Here is a 19987-nt window from a genome sequence, read left to right on the forward strand (position 1 = left end):
TCTGTGGAATACCTGAATAGACAAGGAATGATCCCAAATTGAAGAGGTGGAATTTAGGAGCGAGATCTATGATTTTTTTCCCTTTTCCTCTTTTTGTGAATGTGTACGTGTATGCTTCTGTGTGAGATCCTGTCTGTATACTCTTGCTTCCACCATTTGTCCTAGGGCTCTATCCGTCCATGACTTTTTTTTAAAAATTCTTTTTCTTAATAATTAAGTTTAATTGTAATAACTTTATTATACTTTACCTTCGTTCTTTCTTTCCTTCCTTCCTTCCCTCCTTTAGACAACGAATCACCCCAAATTGAGGAGGTGGTCTCAGGGAGCAGGATTTATGATTTTTCCCCCTTTACCTCTTTTTGTGAAGGTGTATGTGTATGCTTCTGTGTAAGATTTTTTCTGTATAGCTTTGCTTCCAACATTTGTCCTAAGGTTCTATCCGTCCCTTTTTTTTTTTTTTTTTTTTCTAAATATTTTTTAATTCAATAACTATATTATACTTTATTTTATTTTTACTGTATCATCTTTCTTTCTGTCTTTTTTCCTTCTTTCCCTCCTTCCTTCCTTCCTCCCTCCCTCCCTCCCTCCCTCCTTTCTTTCCTTCTTTGCTTCTTTCTTCCTTCCTTCCTTTCCTCCTTTTCTTCTTTCTTTACTCATACTTCTACTAATTCTCCCTACTTTTTCTCCCTTTTATTCTGAGCTGTGTGGATGAAAGGCTCTTGGTGCTCCAGCCAGGAGTCAGGGCTCTGCCTCTGAGGTAGGAGAGCCAACTTCAGGACACTGGTCAACAAGAGACCTCCCAGCTCCACATAATATTAAACGGTGGAAATATCCCAGAGACCTCCATCTTAACACCAGCACCCAGCTTCACTCAACGACCAGCAAGCCACAGTGCTGGACAACCTATGCCAAACAACTAGCAAAACAGGAACACAACCCCACCCATTAGCAGAGAGGCTGCCTAAAATCATAATAAGGCCACAGACACCCCAAAACACACCACCAGACGTGAACCTGCCCACTAGAGAGACAAGATCCAGCCTCATCCAGCACAACACAGGCACTAGTCCCCTCCACCAGGAAGCCTACACAACCCACTGAAACAACCTTAGCCACTGGAGACAGACATCAAAAACAACGGGAACTACGAAAGTGCAGCCTGCAAAAAGGAGACCCCAAACACAGTAAGATAAGCAAAATGAGAAGACAGAAAAACACACAGCAGATGAAGGAGCAAGATAAAAACCCACCAGACCTAACAAATGAAGAGGAAATAGGCAATCTACCTGAAAAAGAATTCAGAATAATGATAGTAAGGATGATCCGAAATCTTGGAAGTAGAATGGACAAAATGCAAGAAACAGTTAACAAGGACCTACAAGAACTAAAGATGAAACAAGCAATGATGAACAATGCAATAAATGAAATTAAAATCACTCTAGATAGGATCAATAGCAGAATAACTGAGGCAGAAGAACGGATAAGTGACCTGGAAGATAAAGTAGTGGAAATAACTACTGCAGAGCAGAATAAAGAAAAAAGAATGAAAAGAACTGAGGACAGTCTCAGAGACCTCTGGGACAACATGAAACGCACCAACATTCGAATTATAGGGGTTCCAGAAGAAGAAGAAAGAAAGAAAGGGACTGAGAAAATATTTGAAGAGATTATAGTTGAAAACTTCCCTAATATGGGAAAGGAAATAGTTAATCAAGTCCAGGAAGCACAGAGGGTCCCATACAGGATAAATACAAGGAGAAACACGCCAAGACACATATTAATCAAACTGTCAAAAATTAAATACAAAGAAAGCATATTAAAAGCAGCAAGGGAAAAACAACAAATAACACACAAGGGAATCCCCATAAGGTTAACAGCTGATCTCTCAGCAGAAACCCTACAAGCCAGAAGGGAGTGGCAGGACATACTGAAAGTGATGAAGGAGAATAGCCTGCAACCAAGACTACTCTACCCAGCAAGGATCTCATTCACATTTGATGGAGAAATTAAAACCTTTACAGACAAGCAAAAGCTGAGAGAGTTCAGCACCACCAAACCAGCTTTACAACAAATGCTAAAGGAACTTCTCTAGACACGAAACACAAGAGAAGGAAATGACCTATAGTAGCGAACCCAAAACAATATGTAAAATGGAAATAGGAACATACATATCGATAATTACCTTAAATGTAAATGGACTAAATGCTCCCACCAAAAGACACAGATTGGCTGAATGGATACAAAAACAAGACCCTTATATATGCTGTCTACAAGAGACCCACTTCAGAACTAGAGACACATAGAGACTGAAAGTAAGGGGATGGAAAAAGATATTCCATGCAAATGGAAACCAAAAGAAAGCTGGAGTAGCAATTCTCATATCAGACAAAATAGACTTTAAAATAAGGACTATTAAAAGGGACAAAGAAGGACACTACATAATGATCAAGGGATCGATCCAAGAAGAAGATATAACAATTGTAAATATTTATGCACCCAACATAGGAGCACCTCAATACATAAGGCAAATACTAACAACCATAAAAGGGGAGATCAACAGTAACACATTCATAGTAGGGGACTTTAACACCCCACTTTCACCCATGGACAGATCATCCAAAATGAAAATAAATAAGGAAACACAAGCTTTAAATGATACATTAAACAAGATGGACTTAATTGATATTTATAGGACACTCCATCCAAAAACAACAGAATACACATTTTTCTCAAGTGCTCATGGAACATTCTCCAGGATAGATCATATCTTGGGTCACAAATCAAGCCTTGGTAAATTTAAGAAAACTGAAATTGTATCAAGTATCTTTTCCGACCACAACGCCATGAGACTAGATATCAATTACAGGAAAAGATCTTTAAAAAATACAAACACATGGAGGCTAAACAATACACTACTTAATAATGAAGTGATCACTGAAGAAATCAAAGAGGAAATAAAAAAATACCTAGAAACAAATGACAATGGAGACACAACGACCCAAAACCTATGGGATGCAGCAAAAGCAGTTCTAAGGGGGAAGTTTATAGCAATACAAGCCCACCTTAAGAAGCAGGAAACATCTCGAATAAACAACCTAACCTTGCACCTCAAGCAATTAGAGAAAGAAGAACAAAAAAACCCCAAAGCTAGCAGAAGGAAAGAAATCATAAAAATCAGATCAGAAATAAATGAAAAAGAAATGAAGGAAACAATAGCAAAGATCAATAAAACTAAAAGCTGGTTCTTTGAGAAGATAAACAAAATAGATAAACCACTAGCCAGACTCATCAAGAAAAAAAGGGAGAAGACTCAAATCAATAGAATTAGAAATGAAAAAGGAGAAGTAACAACTGACACTGCAGAAATAAAAAAAATCATGAGAGATTACTACAAGCAACTCTATGCCAATAAAATGGACAATCTGGAAGAAATGGACAAATTCTTAGAAATGCACAACCTGCCAAGACTGAATCAGGAAGAAATAGAAAATATGAACAGACCAATCACAAGCACTGAAATTGAAACTGTGATTAAAAACCTTCCAACAAACAAAAGCCCAGGACCAGATGGCTTCACAGGTGAATTCTATCAAACGTTTAGAGAAGAGCTAACACCTATCCTTCTCAAACTCTTCCAAAATATAGCAGAGGGAGGAACACTCCCAAATTCCTTCTACGAAGCCACCATCACCTTGATACCAAAACCAGACAAGGATGTCACAAAGAAAGAAAACTACAGGCCAATATCACTGATGAACATAGATGCAAAAATCCTCAACAAAATACTAGCAAACAGAATCCAACAGCACATTAAAAGGATCATACACCATGATCAAGTGGGGTTTATTCCAGGAATGCAAGGATTCTTCAATATACGCAAATCTATCAATGTGATAAACCATATTAACAAATTGAAGGAGAAAAACCATATGATCATCTCAATAGATGCAGAGAAAGCTTTCGACAAAATTCAACACCCATTTATGATAAAAACCCTCCAGAAAGTAGGCATAGAGGGAACTTTCCTAAACATAATAAAAGCCATATATGACAAGCCCACAGCAAACATCATCCTCAATGGTGAAAAACTGAAAGCATTTCCACTAAGATCAGGAACAAGACAAGGTTGCCCACTCTCACCACTCTTATTCAACATAGTTTTGGAAGTTTTAGCCACAGCAATCAGAGAAGAAAAGGAAATAAAAGGAATCCAAATCGGAAAAGAAGAAGTAAAGCTGTCACTGTTTGCAGATGACATGATACTATACATAGAGAATCCTAAAGATGCTACCAGAAAACTACTAGAGCTAATCAATGAATTTGGTAAAGTAGCAGGATACAAAATTAATGCACAGAAATCTCTGGCATTCCTATATACTAATGATGAAAAATCTGAAAGTGAAATCAAGAAAACACTCCCATTTACCATTGCAACAAAAAGAATAAAATATCTAGGAATAAACCTACCTAAGGATACGAAAGACCTGTATGCAGAAAATTATAAGACACTGATGAAAGAAATTAAAGATGATACAAATAGATGGAGAGATATACCATGTTCTTGGATGGGAAGAATCAACATTGTGAAAATGACTCTACTACCCAAAGCAATCTACAGATTCAATGCAATCCCTATCAAACTACCACTGGCATTTTTCACAGAACTAGAACAAAAAATTTCGCAATTTGTATGGAAACACAAAAGACCCCGAATAGCCAAAGCAATCTTGAGAACGAAAAAAGGAGCTGGAGGAATAAGGCTCCCTGACTTCAGACTATATTACAAAGCAACAGTAATCAAGACAGTATGGTACTGGCACAAAAACAGAAAGATAGATCAGTGGAACAGGATAGAAAGCCCAGAGATAAACCCACGCACATATGGACACCTTATCTTTGATAAAGGAGGCAGGAATGTACAGTGGAGAAAGGACAGCCTCTTCAATAAATGGTGCTGGGAAAACTGGACAGGTACATGTAAAAGTATGAGATTAGATCACTCCCTAACACCATACACAAAAATAAGCTCAAAATGGATTAAAGACCTAAATGTAAGGCCAGAAACTATCAAACTCTTAGAAGGAAACATAGGAAGAACACTCTATGACATAAATCACAGCAAGATCCTTTCTGACCCACCTCCTAGAGTAATGGAAATAAAAACAAAAATAAACAAATGGGACCTAATGAAACTTCAAAGCTTTTGCACAGCAAAGGAAACCATAACCAAGACCAAAAGACAACCCTCAGAATGGGAGAAAACATTTGCAAATGAAGCAACTGACAAAGGATTAATCTCCAAAATTTACAAGCAGCTCATGCAGCTCAATAACAAAAAAACAAACAACCCCATCCAAAAATGGGCAGAAGACCTAAATAGACATTTCTCCAAAGAAGATATACAGAATGCCAACAAACATATGAAAGAATGCTCAACATCATTAATCATTAGAGAAATGCAAATCAAAACTACAATGAGATATCATCTCACACCAGTCAGAATGGCCATCATCAAAAAATCTAGAAACAATAAATGCTGGAGAGGGTGTGGAGAAAAGGGGACACTCTTGCACTGCTGGTGGGAATGTGAATTGGTTCAGCCACTGTGGAGAACAGTATGGAGGTTCCTTAAAAAACTACAGATAGAATTACCATATGACCCAGCAATCCCACTACTTGGCATATACCCTGAGAAAACCAAAATTCAAAAAGAGTCATGTACCAAAATGTTCATTGCAGCTCTATTTACAATAGCCAGGACATGGAAACAACCTAAGCGCCCATCATCGGATGAATGGATAAAGAAGATGTGGCACATATACACAATGGAATATTACTCAGCCTTAAAAAGAAATGAAATTGAGCTATTTGTAATGAGATGGATAGACCTAGAGTCTGTCATACAGAGTGAAGTAAGTCAGAAAGAAAAAGACAAATACCGTATGCTAACACATATATATGGAATTTAAGGGAAAAAAATGTCATGAAGAACCTAGGGGTAAGATAGGAATAAAGACGCAGACCTACTGGAGAACGGACTTGAGGGTATGGGGAGGGGGAGGGGTGAGTTTTGACAGGGCGAGAGAGAGTCATGGACATATACACACTAACAAACGTAGTAAGGTAGATAGCTGGGGGGAAGCAGCCGCAAGGCACAGGGATATTAGCTCGGTGCTTTGTGACAGCATGGAAGGGTGGGATGGGGAGAGTGGGAGGGAGGGAGATGCAAGAGGGAAGACATATGGGAACATGTGTGTATGTATAGCTGATTCACTTTGTTATAAAGCAGAAACTAACACACCATTGTAAAGCAATTATACCCCAATAAAGATGTTTAAAAAAAAAAAAAAAAAAAAAAAAAAGATACAAATTGAACTTATTTACAAAACAGAAATAGACCTGCAGACATAGAAAACAAATTTGTGGTTACCAAAGGGGAAGGAATGGGGGGAGGGATAAATTAGGAATTTGGGATTAACATATATACACTACTATATATAAAACAGATAACTAACAAGGACCTATTCTATAGCACAGGGAACTATACTCAATATTTTGTAATAACTTATAATGGAAAATCTGAAAAAGAATATATATTATGTCATACATGTTAGTGTATGATGTAATGGTATTTCTATATTAATTACTTCAAATATAATTGAAGAATAAACTTTGAAAAATATGTGGAACTGAAATAGATGCATTTACATAGTGGCAGTTGAGATCTGCCCTAGAGGCCACTTGAGGGCTTTTAAGAGTGATGTTAATAGGAATTTTGAAACATTGACTTAGGTGTGAGGCCAGGAATCTCTGACTATAATCTGCAAGTAGTCAGACTTCATTAGTTAGACCTAACCTCATTTTAAAGGCTATTACCTACTTGCTGAGAAAGCAGCCCTAAGCAATTCCTTAGCATAGATGGATACTGTAGAATGTGGTTCTGCCACCTTGGCCATAATTGATAAGCCCAGGGCAGGCCTTTGACCCAAGGGTAGTAGTCTGTGAAGTGGCCTGGTATGAAAACTGCACAAACAGCAGTAACGGGCATTAAACTAATCAAGCACATACCTCTTTTTCTCCTGTAAATTACTCCTTGAGAGGAGGAGAATGATGGGCAGTTCGTAATGGGAACTTATAGTTACAGTTTGTTCATTTGTTGTTCATTCAACACCTATCTGAATGCCTAATATTTGCCAGTTACTATTCTAGGCTCTGGTGATATAATCATGAACAGACCAACTTTCATGCTTTCATGCAACTTACGTTGAGGGGACAGATAAGTAACATGTAATAGATGTCAGTAGTGTAAGTGCTTTGAAGAAAAATGAAGCAGGCTGAGGAAGAGGGTGTGATTAGAGGGTACTATTTTAGATAGGCTAATCATGTAAGGCATTTCTGAGAAGCTGATGTTTGAGCAGAGTCCTAAGTAGAAGATGATGAGGGAAAAGTCAGCATGCAGCCATCATGAGGTAGTAGAAGCCAAGAGTTATACAGAAGAAAATTTCAGAGTAGAGTGAAATTTTATATTAGTCAAGGTTCTCCAGAGAAACGAACCAATATGATGGGTGGGTGGGTGGGTGGGTAGGTAGATGGGGGGAGGGAGGGGCGAGAGAGAGAGAGAGAGAGACAGAGACAGAGAGAGAGAGAGACAGAGAGACAGAGAGAGAGAGAGACAGAGAGACAGAAAGACAGAGAGATAGATAGATAATGGAGGCTGACAAATTCCAAGATCTACAGTTGGCACTCTGGAGACCCAGAAAGCTGATGTAACACTAGTCTAAGTCTGAATGCCTGAGACCCAGAATAGCCGATGATGTTAAGTTCTAGCCTGAAGGCCAGCAGGCTCAAGACTCAATATTTCAGTTCTAGTCTGAAAGCATGAAAAAAATGATATCCTAGCCTGAAGGTAGTCAGGTAGGAGGAGTTCCCTTCTACTTGCAGGAGAATAAACCTTTTTGTTTTTTAAAGATGTTGGGCGTAGGAGTTTATTAATTAATTTATTTATTTTTGCTGTGTTGGGTCTTCGTTTCTGTGCGAGGGCTTTCTCTAGTTGCGGCGAGCGGGGGCCACTCTTCATCGCGGTGCACGGGCCTCTCCCTATCACGGCCTCTCTTGTTGAGGAGCACAGGCTCCAGACGCACAGACTCAGTAGTTGTGGCTCACGGGCCTAGTTGCTCCGTGGCATGTGGGATCCTCCCAGACCAAGGCTCGAACCCGTGTCCCCTGCATTAGCAGGCAGATTCTCAACCACTGCGCCACCAGGGAAGCCCACCTTTTCGTTTTTATTCAGGCCTTTAGATGTTTGGATGTGGCCCACCTACATTGAGGAGAGCAATATGCATTACTCAGTCTATTGACTTAAATTTTAAATGTTAAAATCATCCAGACACCCTCACAGAATCACCTAGAGTAATGTTTGACCAAATATCTGTGTACCCTGTGGCCTAGTCAGTTTGACACGCAAAATTAACCATCACAGAGGGGGTCTGCTGGTAGCCATAAAAGCAAGATGATTAAAGATAGATAGGCTCCAATTCACCCCAGTGACTTATTGTCAAGATAATCTGACAATTAGAGCTATCTTGAATTCTGAACTTTGTTGCACTGCCTGAATTATTTTCCGTTGTCTGTGAGGCCTGGCTTTATGGCTCTGTTGAACTCACTCTTTTTTCCCTGAGTACTCTTTATATAACTACTTAGTTTAACTCGTTTGTCTCTACATTCAGGCTCACCAGACCAACCATTTTATGGATGGGCCAGCCTGATAGCAGATGAGTCTTGTTTCTTGTATAGACATTACAGAAATAAACCTTGAGTTATAAAAGCCTAATTCAGCCTTTTTTTTTCTTATGAAGGAAAACAATGGTAAAGATAAACAGAACTTTTAAAAATGATTTGTTACTTTTATAAAGGTTCACATTCTTGGTTAACATTTTTAGCAGTTACTTATTAAATTATACCTCTTTTAAAGAGCTGACATGTTTTGGAAATCTGAGAGTGTAGGAGACACAGTCCTTGCCCTCAGAAGGACCACAGTCTGACAGTAAAATCTGCATATCTAAATATACAGCAAGGTAGTTTTGATGAGAAATTAGGTTCAAGCTGGAAAAGGCTTCATGAAGATTATATTTAAGCTAGTCTTTGGTAGATAGAATTTGGATAGCTACAAAAAAGAGGTCAAAGTATTTCCCAAAAAAGAAAGGGAAATGAGTAAATCAGGTGAAAGAGTTTGGGGATGATAATTTAACCACGTTGACATGAGTGTAGTGTTCTTGCAGAGGAATATTTTGAAAGCTAAAGCTGAAACTCAGTATGTCCACAACATTCTGTTGCATGTTAACCACTTTGAGCCTCAGCTACTCATCTATTAAATGGCATAATAATGCCTTATCTTTTCTTTTATTCCTGTGAGACTCATGACCAGTCACATCTAAATTCTATATAGTTTCTTTGGTTTTAATCCACAAAGAGGCCTTTTTGAGTAGGGAAATGAGTTTTCAGATTCCATATCATTTCTTCCTCACACTCTTCCTGCTCCAGCTTCCTTATGGAGAGAACAGTACACCAAATGGATCCTCTGTAAATCTCACCACTATCCTTAATGCCCTTATCTTAGAAATTGTTCCTTCTGTCTCAGTCTTCTGAAGGTATTTTCTGATGGCAGTGCTGCATTAGTATCTCTTTCTGTTTGGCCACACATGTGCTTTGGATCCCATTTCTTTCCACCTTTTCAGAGATGTTATGCTAACTGAAACCTCAGGTTTCTTTTTCACTCTCCTGGTGTCACCCTTCCTATCTTTTTGGGTCTTTTCTATTAGCAGATAAATATGATCAGGTTGTCTTTATGTTATATATATTATGCATGCTATGCTGTAGTATATTATATATAATATCTAATCTAATCATCCTCCCTTGACCATATACCTTTCTCCATCAATTTCCTTGTGTCTTCTCCATCAACTTCTCTAAAGAAGTAGTTATACCCGCTTAACTTATTTCTAAAATCATATCCTATTCACACCTAAGCTCATTCCAATCTACCTTCTACCCCCATCATTCTATTCTAATACCCTTCTACCCCCATCACTCTACTTATTTGATATTTCTGTAGCATTCAATACTATTGTCCATTCTGTTCTTGAAAACACTCTTCCTTTGGCTTCTTCAGTGTGTTCTCCTCATTTTCTGTGTATGTCTCTGGCTACATCTTCTCTGACTTCTTTGTTGGCTTATCTTTCTCTAATTGCTCATTAAATGTGGGTATCCACAGAGCTGACTCTTAGGCCTTTCTTTTCTTACTACTATATCCTCTTGAGTAATATTATTCTTTCTCATTGCTTCAATAACAATGCCAACTTTTAAATTTATATCTTTCACATAGACTTCTCATCTGAGGTCCAATTCTGTATCTAGCTACCAAATTGATATTTCCATTTGGATGTCTCGGTGAGGTATCTCAGACTCAACATGCTTAAGACACAACATGTTTGTAACTTCACCTCTTCCTTCATGTCTTCTTCAGCACCAAGACTTGTTTTATTTTGGACTCAATATAGTGTATGGATGAAGGACTCAAATCCTCACTCTAAAAACAAACAAACAAACCTCACTTTACTCTTTACTAACTTTGCAACCATAGGTAACCTTTAAAGACTCAATTCTGTCATCTGTAAAATGGAAAAACAATAGGTCCTTTCTTAACATAATGCAGCATCAGACAAAATGAGTAAATGGGACTTATACTTCCAGCCAAGATGTAGTAACAGGGACTGAATTTACTCTCTATCCATAAACAATTAGAAAACCTTCATAGGACTGTTGTGAGGATTAAAAGAGTATTTATAAGCACTTGAAACAGGACCCCAGCATAAAGTAAGCTCTATGTAAAATTTTGCTTTTATTATTATTAAATATAGATTTGATGGTAAAAAAAAAATAGTGGGATGAAGCTCTGAAGTGCTGCTTTAAGGGTAAATTATGGTATTAATTGTTTATATTATAAAAAGCAATCCTCAAATCAGTACTCTTAAGCTTCCATTTTAAGAAACTAAAGGATAAGAGTAATCCTAAAACAAAAAAGGGAATAAAGACAAGAGCAGAAACCAAAGAAATAGAAAAGTACAAAACAATAAAGAAAAACAGAAACTAAAATTTGGCTTTTTGAAAAGATCAATAATAGTGATAAAATTCTAGCCAGACTAATCAGGAAAAAAAGAGAGAGGATGCAGATTACAATAGCAGGAATGAAAGAGGACACATGTCTACAGATCCTATAGACATTAAATTCAACAATTTAGATGAAATGAGCAAATGCCTTTAAAAACACAAACTACCAAAAGCTCATTTAAGAAGAAATAGATAACCTGAGCAGCCCTATATATTTAAAAAAAAATAAATTTGCAGTTAAAATCTTCCTTCAAAAAATCTCTTGTCCTAGAATGTTCACTGAGGCATTCTATCAAACATTCAAGATGAAATAATATCAGTTCTACACAAAGTCTCTCAGAAAATAAAAAGGAGGGAATACTTCCCAGCTCATTTCATGAGGTCAGCATTTACCCTTAGCATGAAAGAAAACTACAGACCAATAGCCCCCACAAAAATAGATGGAAAAACCTTTAATGAAATTTTAGCCAACTGAATCAATAGTATTTAAAAAAAAAAAAAAAAAGGGTAATACTTTTTACCAAGTAAGAGTCATTACAGGAATACAAGTTTGGTTTAATGTTTGAAAATCAATCAGTGTAATTCACCATATGAACCTACTAAGAAAGAAAAACCATATGATTATCTGAATAGATTCAGAAAAATCATTTGACAAGATTTAATGCTCTTTAGTGATAAAAAAAACTCTCAGTAAACTAGGACTTGAAGGGAACTTTTTCTGCCTGTTAAAGGGTGTCTAGTAAAATCCTGTAATTTACATCACACTTAGTGGTGAAAGACTGAATGCTTTTCCCCTAAGGTCGGGAATGAGGGAATGATGATGCTCTTACCACTTCTATTCAGGATTGTATGGGAATTACAGTCAGTGCAGTGAGGCAAGAAAAGGAATTCAAAGCCATCCAAATTGGAAATGAAGAAATGAAACTGCTTGTGTGTGTAGAAAATCTCAAAGAATCCACAAAAAAGGCTACTAAGACTAATAAGTGAGCTTAGTACAAAGTTATTATGCAAAAGAATTAATTGTATTTCTTTGTACTAGCAATGAACAACTGAAATTTAAATAAAAATAAATTAACGTAAAAACATTCACAGTAGCATCTAAATGTCAATAATACTGTGGAGAAGTTGAACAGAATTTTGCAAGACCTGTGTATTGGAAACGATAAAACATTGCTGAGGGAACTTAAAGGAGAACCAAGTAAATGGAAATGAATATCATGTTCATGGATCAGAAAACTCAAAATTGTTATAATGTCATTTCTCCCCAAATTGATGTTTATTACTCAGTACAGTTCCAGTCACTATCTCCACAGGCTTTTTTGTAGAAATTGACAAGCCTATGGTCTGTTAACTTAGGCAGAGTTAATGAGACTTGTGGTTTCAGACAGTCTTCTCTGGAATATTACATGACTAGTTTTGTTATTGATTTTGGAAATGTTTCTCTGGGCCTTTCTTTATCTAAATCATGTCTCTACCTTCACAATTGCTTCCAGTTTATTTCTTCTAAAGCCTACACTGTTTAAACTTTTTGTTTATTTTTAACTCCACCTACCTAAAACTTCTTTTTAATTTTAATTTTATTTCTTTCATTTGGCTTAGTTCAGTAGCTCACTGGTTTTCCTCTTCCAGCTCTTGCTCCCTCTCTTGCAGTATAATCTCCAAGTAGCAGCTAGGGATATAGTCAAGGCACTCTCTTACTCTGCACTTTCCAGTGGCTTCTATCCTACTCTAAGAATTGAGCTATTATGTGGATATGATAACTTAGGTCTGCGTGTGTGTGCACAGAATAAACTCATCCACCTGCTTTAAAAAAAGAAAAAAAAAAAAAAAGAATTCAGCTATTAGAATCCAGTTCATGAGCCTCTACATGATCTGGCCCCAGGACACAGCACAGTGCCTGGCACATGGTATGCATTTAATATATGTTGAATTAAATCTTTGCATTCTAAGTCTTACCAGAATTTTTTTTGTGTTTGTTTTTGTTGTTGTTGTTAGCATTGTCTTACAGCCACACACACAAAAATAGTAATTCTTTAGACCTAACTGGTTTCTCAGTTTATTACGGGATATGGAGAGTAGGTTGGAGCTGTCTTGCATGCATTTTAAGCCTCACTTTATTTTATTTGATTTTATTTTACTTTTCGGCCATGTTGTGCGGCATGTGGGATCCTAGTTCCCCGACCAGGGATTGAACCTCTGCCCCCTGCATTGGAAGCACCGAGTCTCAACTATTGGACCGCCAGGGAAGTCCCTTGCATGCATTTTAGAATAGGCCAGTTTTGTCTAGTAAGGATGGTTAATAAGATTTGTCAGTAAGTAATACTCAAACGGGGAGGAAAAGACTGCTTTGGCTTTAAATCAGACAAATTGTAAAAATCTGTGGTCAGAACTTAGGTTATGCTTTAGATGACCCAAACAGTTCAGAACAGCATTGTTTTGTTTCATATCCCAATATACTAAATGCTTCTCTTATAGTTTCTTATTTTTAAAATAACTTTACCGTATATATATATTTTTAATCTTATATTTTCTACTGTGATTCTTTTCTTTCAACCATTACAACCTCAGCTTATGCATTACACCCGGATGTTGCTATTGGGGATCAGGGGCTCTGTTTTAATGACAGCAAGGTGCTGCTCTGTGTTCGTTAGTTTTTTCTGTAGGAGTGATATGTGATAACCAGCTTACTAACCTGTCAATTTGTTGTTCCTTCCACGAACACTCACTGAGATTGTGAATTATTTTTGAATGAAAGTTAATCAGTTACAAAAATTAAGGTTTCAACACTATAATAAACACATAAAAAGGACTAGTTTAAACTTTTAAACTGGAAGTGACCTTAAAAACAGTTATAATTATTTGCTTTTTGTTTTTCTTTTTTAAACTATTGGTTGTTTCTTAAGTATAACAGATGCTAACCAGGCTCTGGGGTAATTTTTTCTTTCTAACTGTGTTTTTTAATGAAGCAGCTCTTTTAACATGATCTAGCAATCTGTGAATAGAGTGATGACTTGAATTTTAAGATTAAGCAAATTCATTTTGTTAACATCACATTTTGTTCCATTTTGCAGCTTCTTGGTGAATTTTTGGATGAAGCCATTAAATTAATTGCTTGCCACCATGAGCAGAAGCAAGCGTGACAGCAATTTTTATAGTGTAGAGATTGGAGATTCTACATTCACAGTCCTGAAACGGTATCAGAATTTAAAACCTATAGGTTCAGGAGCCCAAGGAATAGTATGGTAAGTTTTTACTTACAAAAATTAGGCAAAGAATCATTAACTGCTCTGTTTTCTTCTCTCATAAATTCTTTGGTAAATATTCCTTGGTAAATATTTAGCTTGCCTCAAAAAATTAAAACTATAAAATTTAAATTAAAGCTATAACACGATTGTTTTGTTCTGAGATTAATGGCTTTTTTATTATTCATAAATCATAATTTTATAAATCAGCTCTGTCATCTTTAAGGGTAAATTATGATTAAATACTTGGTCATAAGCCATGTAAAGACAGATATGTGTATCAGGAAAGAATAAGTGGCATGCTTGGTAATTCCATGTATACATTTATTCCCATAGCTAACTGTTTAATAAGAAGTTTCACTTAATCATCACTTTTACACTGTAATGAAATTCTCGAATATCATAAATCTTGTTTTACACTGGGGAATAAAGTCAGCTAATATGTCACTGTATGTGTTTCAAAACTCCTATATATCTTTAAAATTGATCTACAGGCTAATTTTTACAAAAGGCCTAGGCTCTATAGATCAGCATAATTCCTTATAAACTGAAAATCAAAACACTCTTTGGGATAGTTCTGTTAATAATTTTAGGTTACTAAGTTAGCATAATAAGCTAGTGTTGTAGGGAATTCTAAGTCTCACTCAAGCATAATTATATCTTTATTACCCCTTCTTGAACCAGATTTGTTTTGGAATCTATTAAAAAATCCTAAGTGTTTACAACCCTGCAGTTCTCCCAGGTTCTAGAAAAACTTTTGCATACAGCTCTTGCATATGTACAGAAAGAGACATATGTAGGGCTGTTCTTTGCAGTACCATTTAAAATAGCAAAAATTGGTAATAGCATCAAATCTATCAGTAGGAGAATAAAAAATAATCACACAGTGAAATACTCTACAACATGTAAAATGAACTGGAGCTTATATGTGTCAACAAGGATAATCAGAAATGTAACGCTGAGTTTAAAAGCAAGATGTAGAATATACATACATTATTATACTGTGTATATATATGTACTTTAAAGTATGCAAAACAGTACCATATATTTATGTATGCAGAAGTATAAAAACATTCATAAATACCAAACTCAGGATAGTACTTAACCTCTGAGGATAGAGAGAAGGAAGGGGGCTTTACCTATAATAATATATTTCTTTTAAAAAAGTTCAGAGGAATAATGGTAAAATATTAGAATCAAACAAATTTGTGTAATGGGGACTGTAGCATTTATTCTCTTTTCTGTATTCTTAAGGTAATTTATACTATCACAAACTACAGAAGCTGGGTCACTTTATAAAGCATTATTGGCTGATTGGTTGTCATTTTAACTGATGACATTTAACCACCCACAAATTAAATTTAAAGAAAACGATGTGGTAATATCAATATGCTAAGAATTCTGAAAGTGAACTCTTGGTTCAAGATTCTAACTCTCTGATTTATTAACTTTGTGACTCACATGGCAAATTAACTCTTCTAAAGCCTGTTTTCCCACCTAGTATACAGGGTTGTTGTGAGGAATATATTATTTATAAAATACTTAATCGTATTTAAAAAATATATTATGTTCCTGTATCTTCACTTATCCTCAGACAAGTGCTTTTTGAAATTTGTGTACCAGAATTTTCTTTTTTAATTGCTTTGGAAGGTAATCAGCCCCTGTCCTAAGGAATAAATGCGTTCAAATTTTTGCTTCACAAAACATTACTATGAAATAGACAAAAAAATTTTTTTAAACTCACTGTTGTACTACTGTCAGAATCAACTGAAGAACTTAATTTTTTTTTTTTAAAGGCATTATTTTGGGCCCCAGTTATAGATGGTAAGATTCATTGGGTCTGGATTGGGGCCTCTGAGTCCCCAGGTGTTTCTAATTTGTGCACATTTAAGAATCAATAATTATGGGCTTCCCTGGTGGCACAGTGGTTAAGAATCTGCCTGCCAATGCAGGAGACATGGGTTCAAGCCCTGGTCTGGGAAGATCCCACATGCCACGGAGCAACTAAGTCCGTGAGCCACAACTACTGAGCCTGCGCTCTAGAGCCTTTGAGCCACAGCTACTGAAGCCCGTGCGCCTAGAGCCTGTGCTCCGCAGCAAGAGAAGCCACCGCAGTGAGAAGCCCGCGCATCACAATGAATGAACATGCCATGCAGCCAAAAATTAATTTAAAAAAAAGAATCAATAATTAGAAATCTAATTTCCTTGGATACAAAATAGTTCAAATTTAGAGTTTGATATAGCAGATTAAAAAATTAATAGGAATGAATTTAATGGTTAAAAATAAAATACTTTAACTGAAACAGTCAAAACTTTTAATCATTTTATGTGACCCCTAATGTTTTTTGTTTTGCCTTTTTTTTTAGTTTGGGAGGAACATATCTGTAAATAACAGCATTTTCTAAGTAAAGATTGTAATATGTATGTTTTGGTGTGTATGTATATATATGTATACAGGCAATAGTTAATGGTATATATAGAATGTATAGATGTTTCCTTTTATGTAGTACCAATTTCTTAATACATAATTTCTTCACTATATTTGATATAGTAAGATTGCCACAGAACAAACTCAGGTTTCCAGTTAGGTGAGAGAATAATTTTAATCAGTAGTGTGCTGACTTTCCAAATATTATATAAACAGAACTCATCTTTTATAGTATGTTAGGTGGCCCAGTATGAAAAGCACGACCTCATGTCTTAGTCTTCTCGTCTCAGCTTTGCTTTTAACTTTCTGGCTGACCTTGGACAAATTACTTAACCTCTCTGGCCCTATATCAGGCAGTGATTAATCCAAATGATTTTTAAAAGCCTCTTTTAATCATAATATTCTATAATTTTAAGACACTTTACCTTACTTGTGCTATACTTTCTTTGACCTGTCATTTGCAAAATGTGCCATTTGGTCAGAGTCATATGGTAGAGGAAGATGTGAAGAGTTAATGAGTATATTTCCCAGAATTATAGATGTTTCGTTAATAGTTATGAAGCAGCTTCTGATGTCTTGAAATCTGGCATTTATATTTATAAATACCTTGATTTTTAATTTCTCCTCCAAAACAGATTTTAAGTGTTTACTTTTTATAAAATAATCTTTCGTATAGATGCCTCTATATGCACTTTCCTCTTCTGTATTCATTTTGTTGTGTCTAAAGAGGAAGTGATGTACTTATGTAGAATTCTTCAGCAAATGTTTTGAGTAGAATTTATGACCACATGTATTCTTTATCCTGTCTTTCCTTGGTGTAGATTTGGGGTGAGGGATTCATTTGGGCTCTAAGCTATCTATTGGACCTGAATACTCATTAAACATTTGTGCATTGAGTGCCCATTGTATGCTAGGTGGATCTTGCATGACACCCAGTGAACAAGCAGTCTCTTTCTTCACAGTCCATTTTCACTTTTAATCCATCAGCATTTTAAGAAACAGTTAACAATGCTGTACACTGTTGGAATATGCTCTAATAGCTATAGGAGAGACATATTGAGCATCAAGGGCTGGAAATTGGTTCAAGTGCATTTATCTTTGGAGAAAGTGAGGAATCTACATGAATGTTTCATAAATTCAGTTTTGCAGATTTTTAAGTTTTTTGTTGTTTTTGAATTTCTTATTACAGTGCAGCTTATGATGCCATTCTTGAAAGAAATGTTGCAATCAAGAAGCTAAGCCGGCCATTTCAGAATCAAACTCATGCTAAGCGTGCTTACAGAGAGCTAGTTCTTATGAAATGTGTAAATCACAAAAATGTAAGTGAACATTTTAGAAAATTTCTTAAGTATAAATGAAATCAAGATTTGTTCATGAATACATGAATATAAAAATCTTTTAAAATAGTAGGTGCTTTAAATTGTTCTTTTGGATTGAAGCATTGCTTAAAGGGATATATAAATTTTTCTCAACTTTATTCAATTATATTAGAAGAAAAATAGCTTATGAAATTTAGATTGTATAATTTTCTGACATTTAATTTGCAAAAGGAATTTTAAAGAGGTGGATGTTTTAGAACTTTATTTAGGCTTGATCTCATCTTCTGCTTTTTGTTTTCTATTAAGCTGACATTTTGGAAAACTGGAGCCTGAGCACAGAGATGAAATTGTTCCCATTATTCTTTGACATTGGTACTTTATTTAATAATATTGGATAAAGCAGTTTACCAGAAACTTTAAAAAATATTTAAATGGAATTAGTAAAACATTACTAATTCTATTTTCTAATGATTATAAAGACTTAAACATATGACTTTCACTCCTTTACACTTTTAAAAACTTACATTAAGCATACTGATACTTTTATGATTATTTTAATGGAATGATTTCTCCAAAATGAGAGGAAATAAACTAGGAGTAAATTGTACAAGGGACAGTTTTATGAAGTACTAAACCCAAAGCATCTGACTGGAGATGTGTTGTGGTGTTTGTCCAAAGGAGTTTATAAAGAGCTCAATACTTTCTGATTGCACAAAACACAATTTACCACATTTTGAGAGCTAGCTATGTGCAAGCCTCTGTGTATTGGAGTTAGTAGATTAGCCCCAAGGGAAAAAATTTATGGAAATTGAGGATTAGACTCCTTTTTGAGGGAGCTTACAGTGTTATTTTGAAGACAAAATAAATACATAAAGAGTTAAATATCAGATGTGATAAAGCAGTAAAAGTTTAATTGTCAAATTATGGCAGATAGAACGCAGCCCTACCCATCAGCATACAAGCGGATTAAAGTTTTACTGAGCTCTGCCCACCAGAGCAACACCCAGCTCTACCCACCACCAGTCCCTCCAATCAGGAAACTTGCACAAGCCTCTTAGTTAGCCTCATCCACCAGAGGACAGACAGCAGAAGCAAGAAGAACAACAGTTCTGCAGCCTGTGGAAGGAGAACCACATTCACAGAAAGACACACAAAATGAAAAGGCAGAGGACTTTTTACCAGATGAAGGAAGAAGATACAACCCCAGAAAACCAACTAAATGAAGTGGAGGATAGGCAACCTTCCAGAAAAAGAATTCAGAATAGCGATAGTGAAGGTGATCCAGGACCTCAGGAAAAGAATGGAGGCAAAGATTGAGAAGATGCAAGAAATGTTTAACAAACACCTAGAAGAATTAAAGAACAAAGAAACAGAGATGAACAATACAATAACTGAAATGAAAAATACACTGGAAGGAATCCATAGCAGAATAACTGAGGCAGAAGAACGGATAAGTGACCTGGAAGACAGAATGGTGGATTCACTGTCTTGGAACAGAATAAAGAAAAAAGAATGAAAAGAAAGGAAGACAGCCTAAGAGACCTCTGGGACAATATTAAACGCAACAACATTCTCATTATAAGGGTCCCAGAACGAGAAGAGAGAGAGAAAGGACCCGAGGAAATATTTGAAGAGATTATAGCTGAAAACTTCCCTAACACAGGAAAGGAAATAGCCACCCAAGTCCAGGAAGCACAGAGTCCCAGGCAGGATAAACCCAAGGAGAAACATGCCGAGACACGTAGTAATCAAATTGACGAAAATTAAAGAGAAAGAAAAATTATTGAAAGCAACAAGGGAAAAATGACATATAACATACAAGGGAACTCCCA

The 19987-nt window shown here is 36.0% G+C and overlaps 1 protein-coding gene across 2 annotated transcripts in view; it reads left to right on the top strand.

Moving 5' to 3' along the window:
* Nucleotides 1–19987, top strand: part of MAPK8 (mitogen-activated protein kinase 8) — a 119875-nt gene that overhangs the window by 66776 nt on the left and 33112 nt on the right. For both annotated transcript variants that reach the window (XM_032607465.1, XM_032607466.1), the window contains exons 2-3: nucleotides 14238–14408; nucleotides 18026–18155. In XM_032607465.1, the coding sequence (XP_032463356.1) occupies nucleotides 14287–14408; nucleotides 18026–18155 (252 nt within the window). In that variant the 5' untranslated portion in view covers nucleotides 14238–14286. The remainder of the gene's footprint in view (nucleotides 1–14237; nucleotides 14409–18025; nucleotides 18156–19987) is intronic.

This window comes from Phocoena sinus, chromosome 16 (assembly GCF_008692025.1).
Source record: "Phocoena sinus isolate mPhoSin1 chromosome 16, mPhoSin1.pri, whole genome shotgun sequence".
Taxonomy (NCBI): domain Eukaryota; kingdom Metazoa; phylum Chordata; class Mammalia; order Artiodactyla; family Phocoenidae; genus Phocoena; species Phocoena sinus.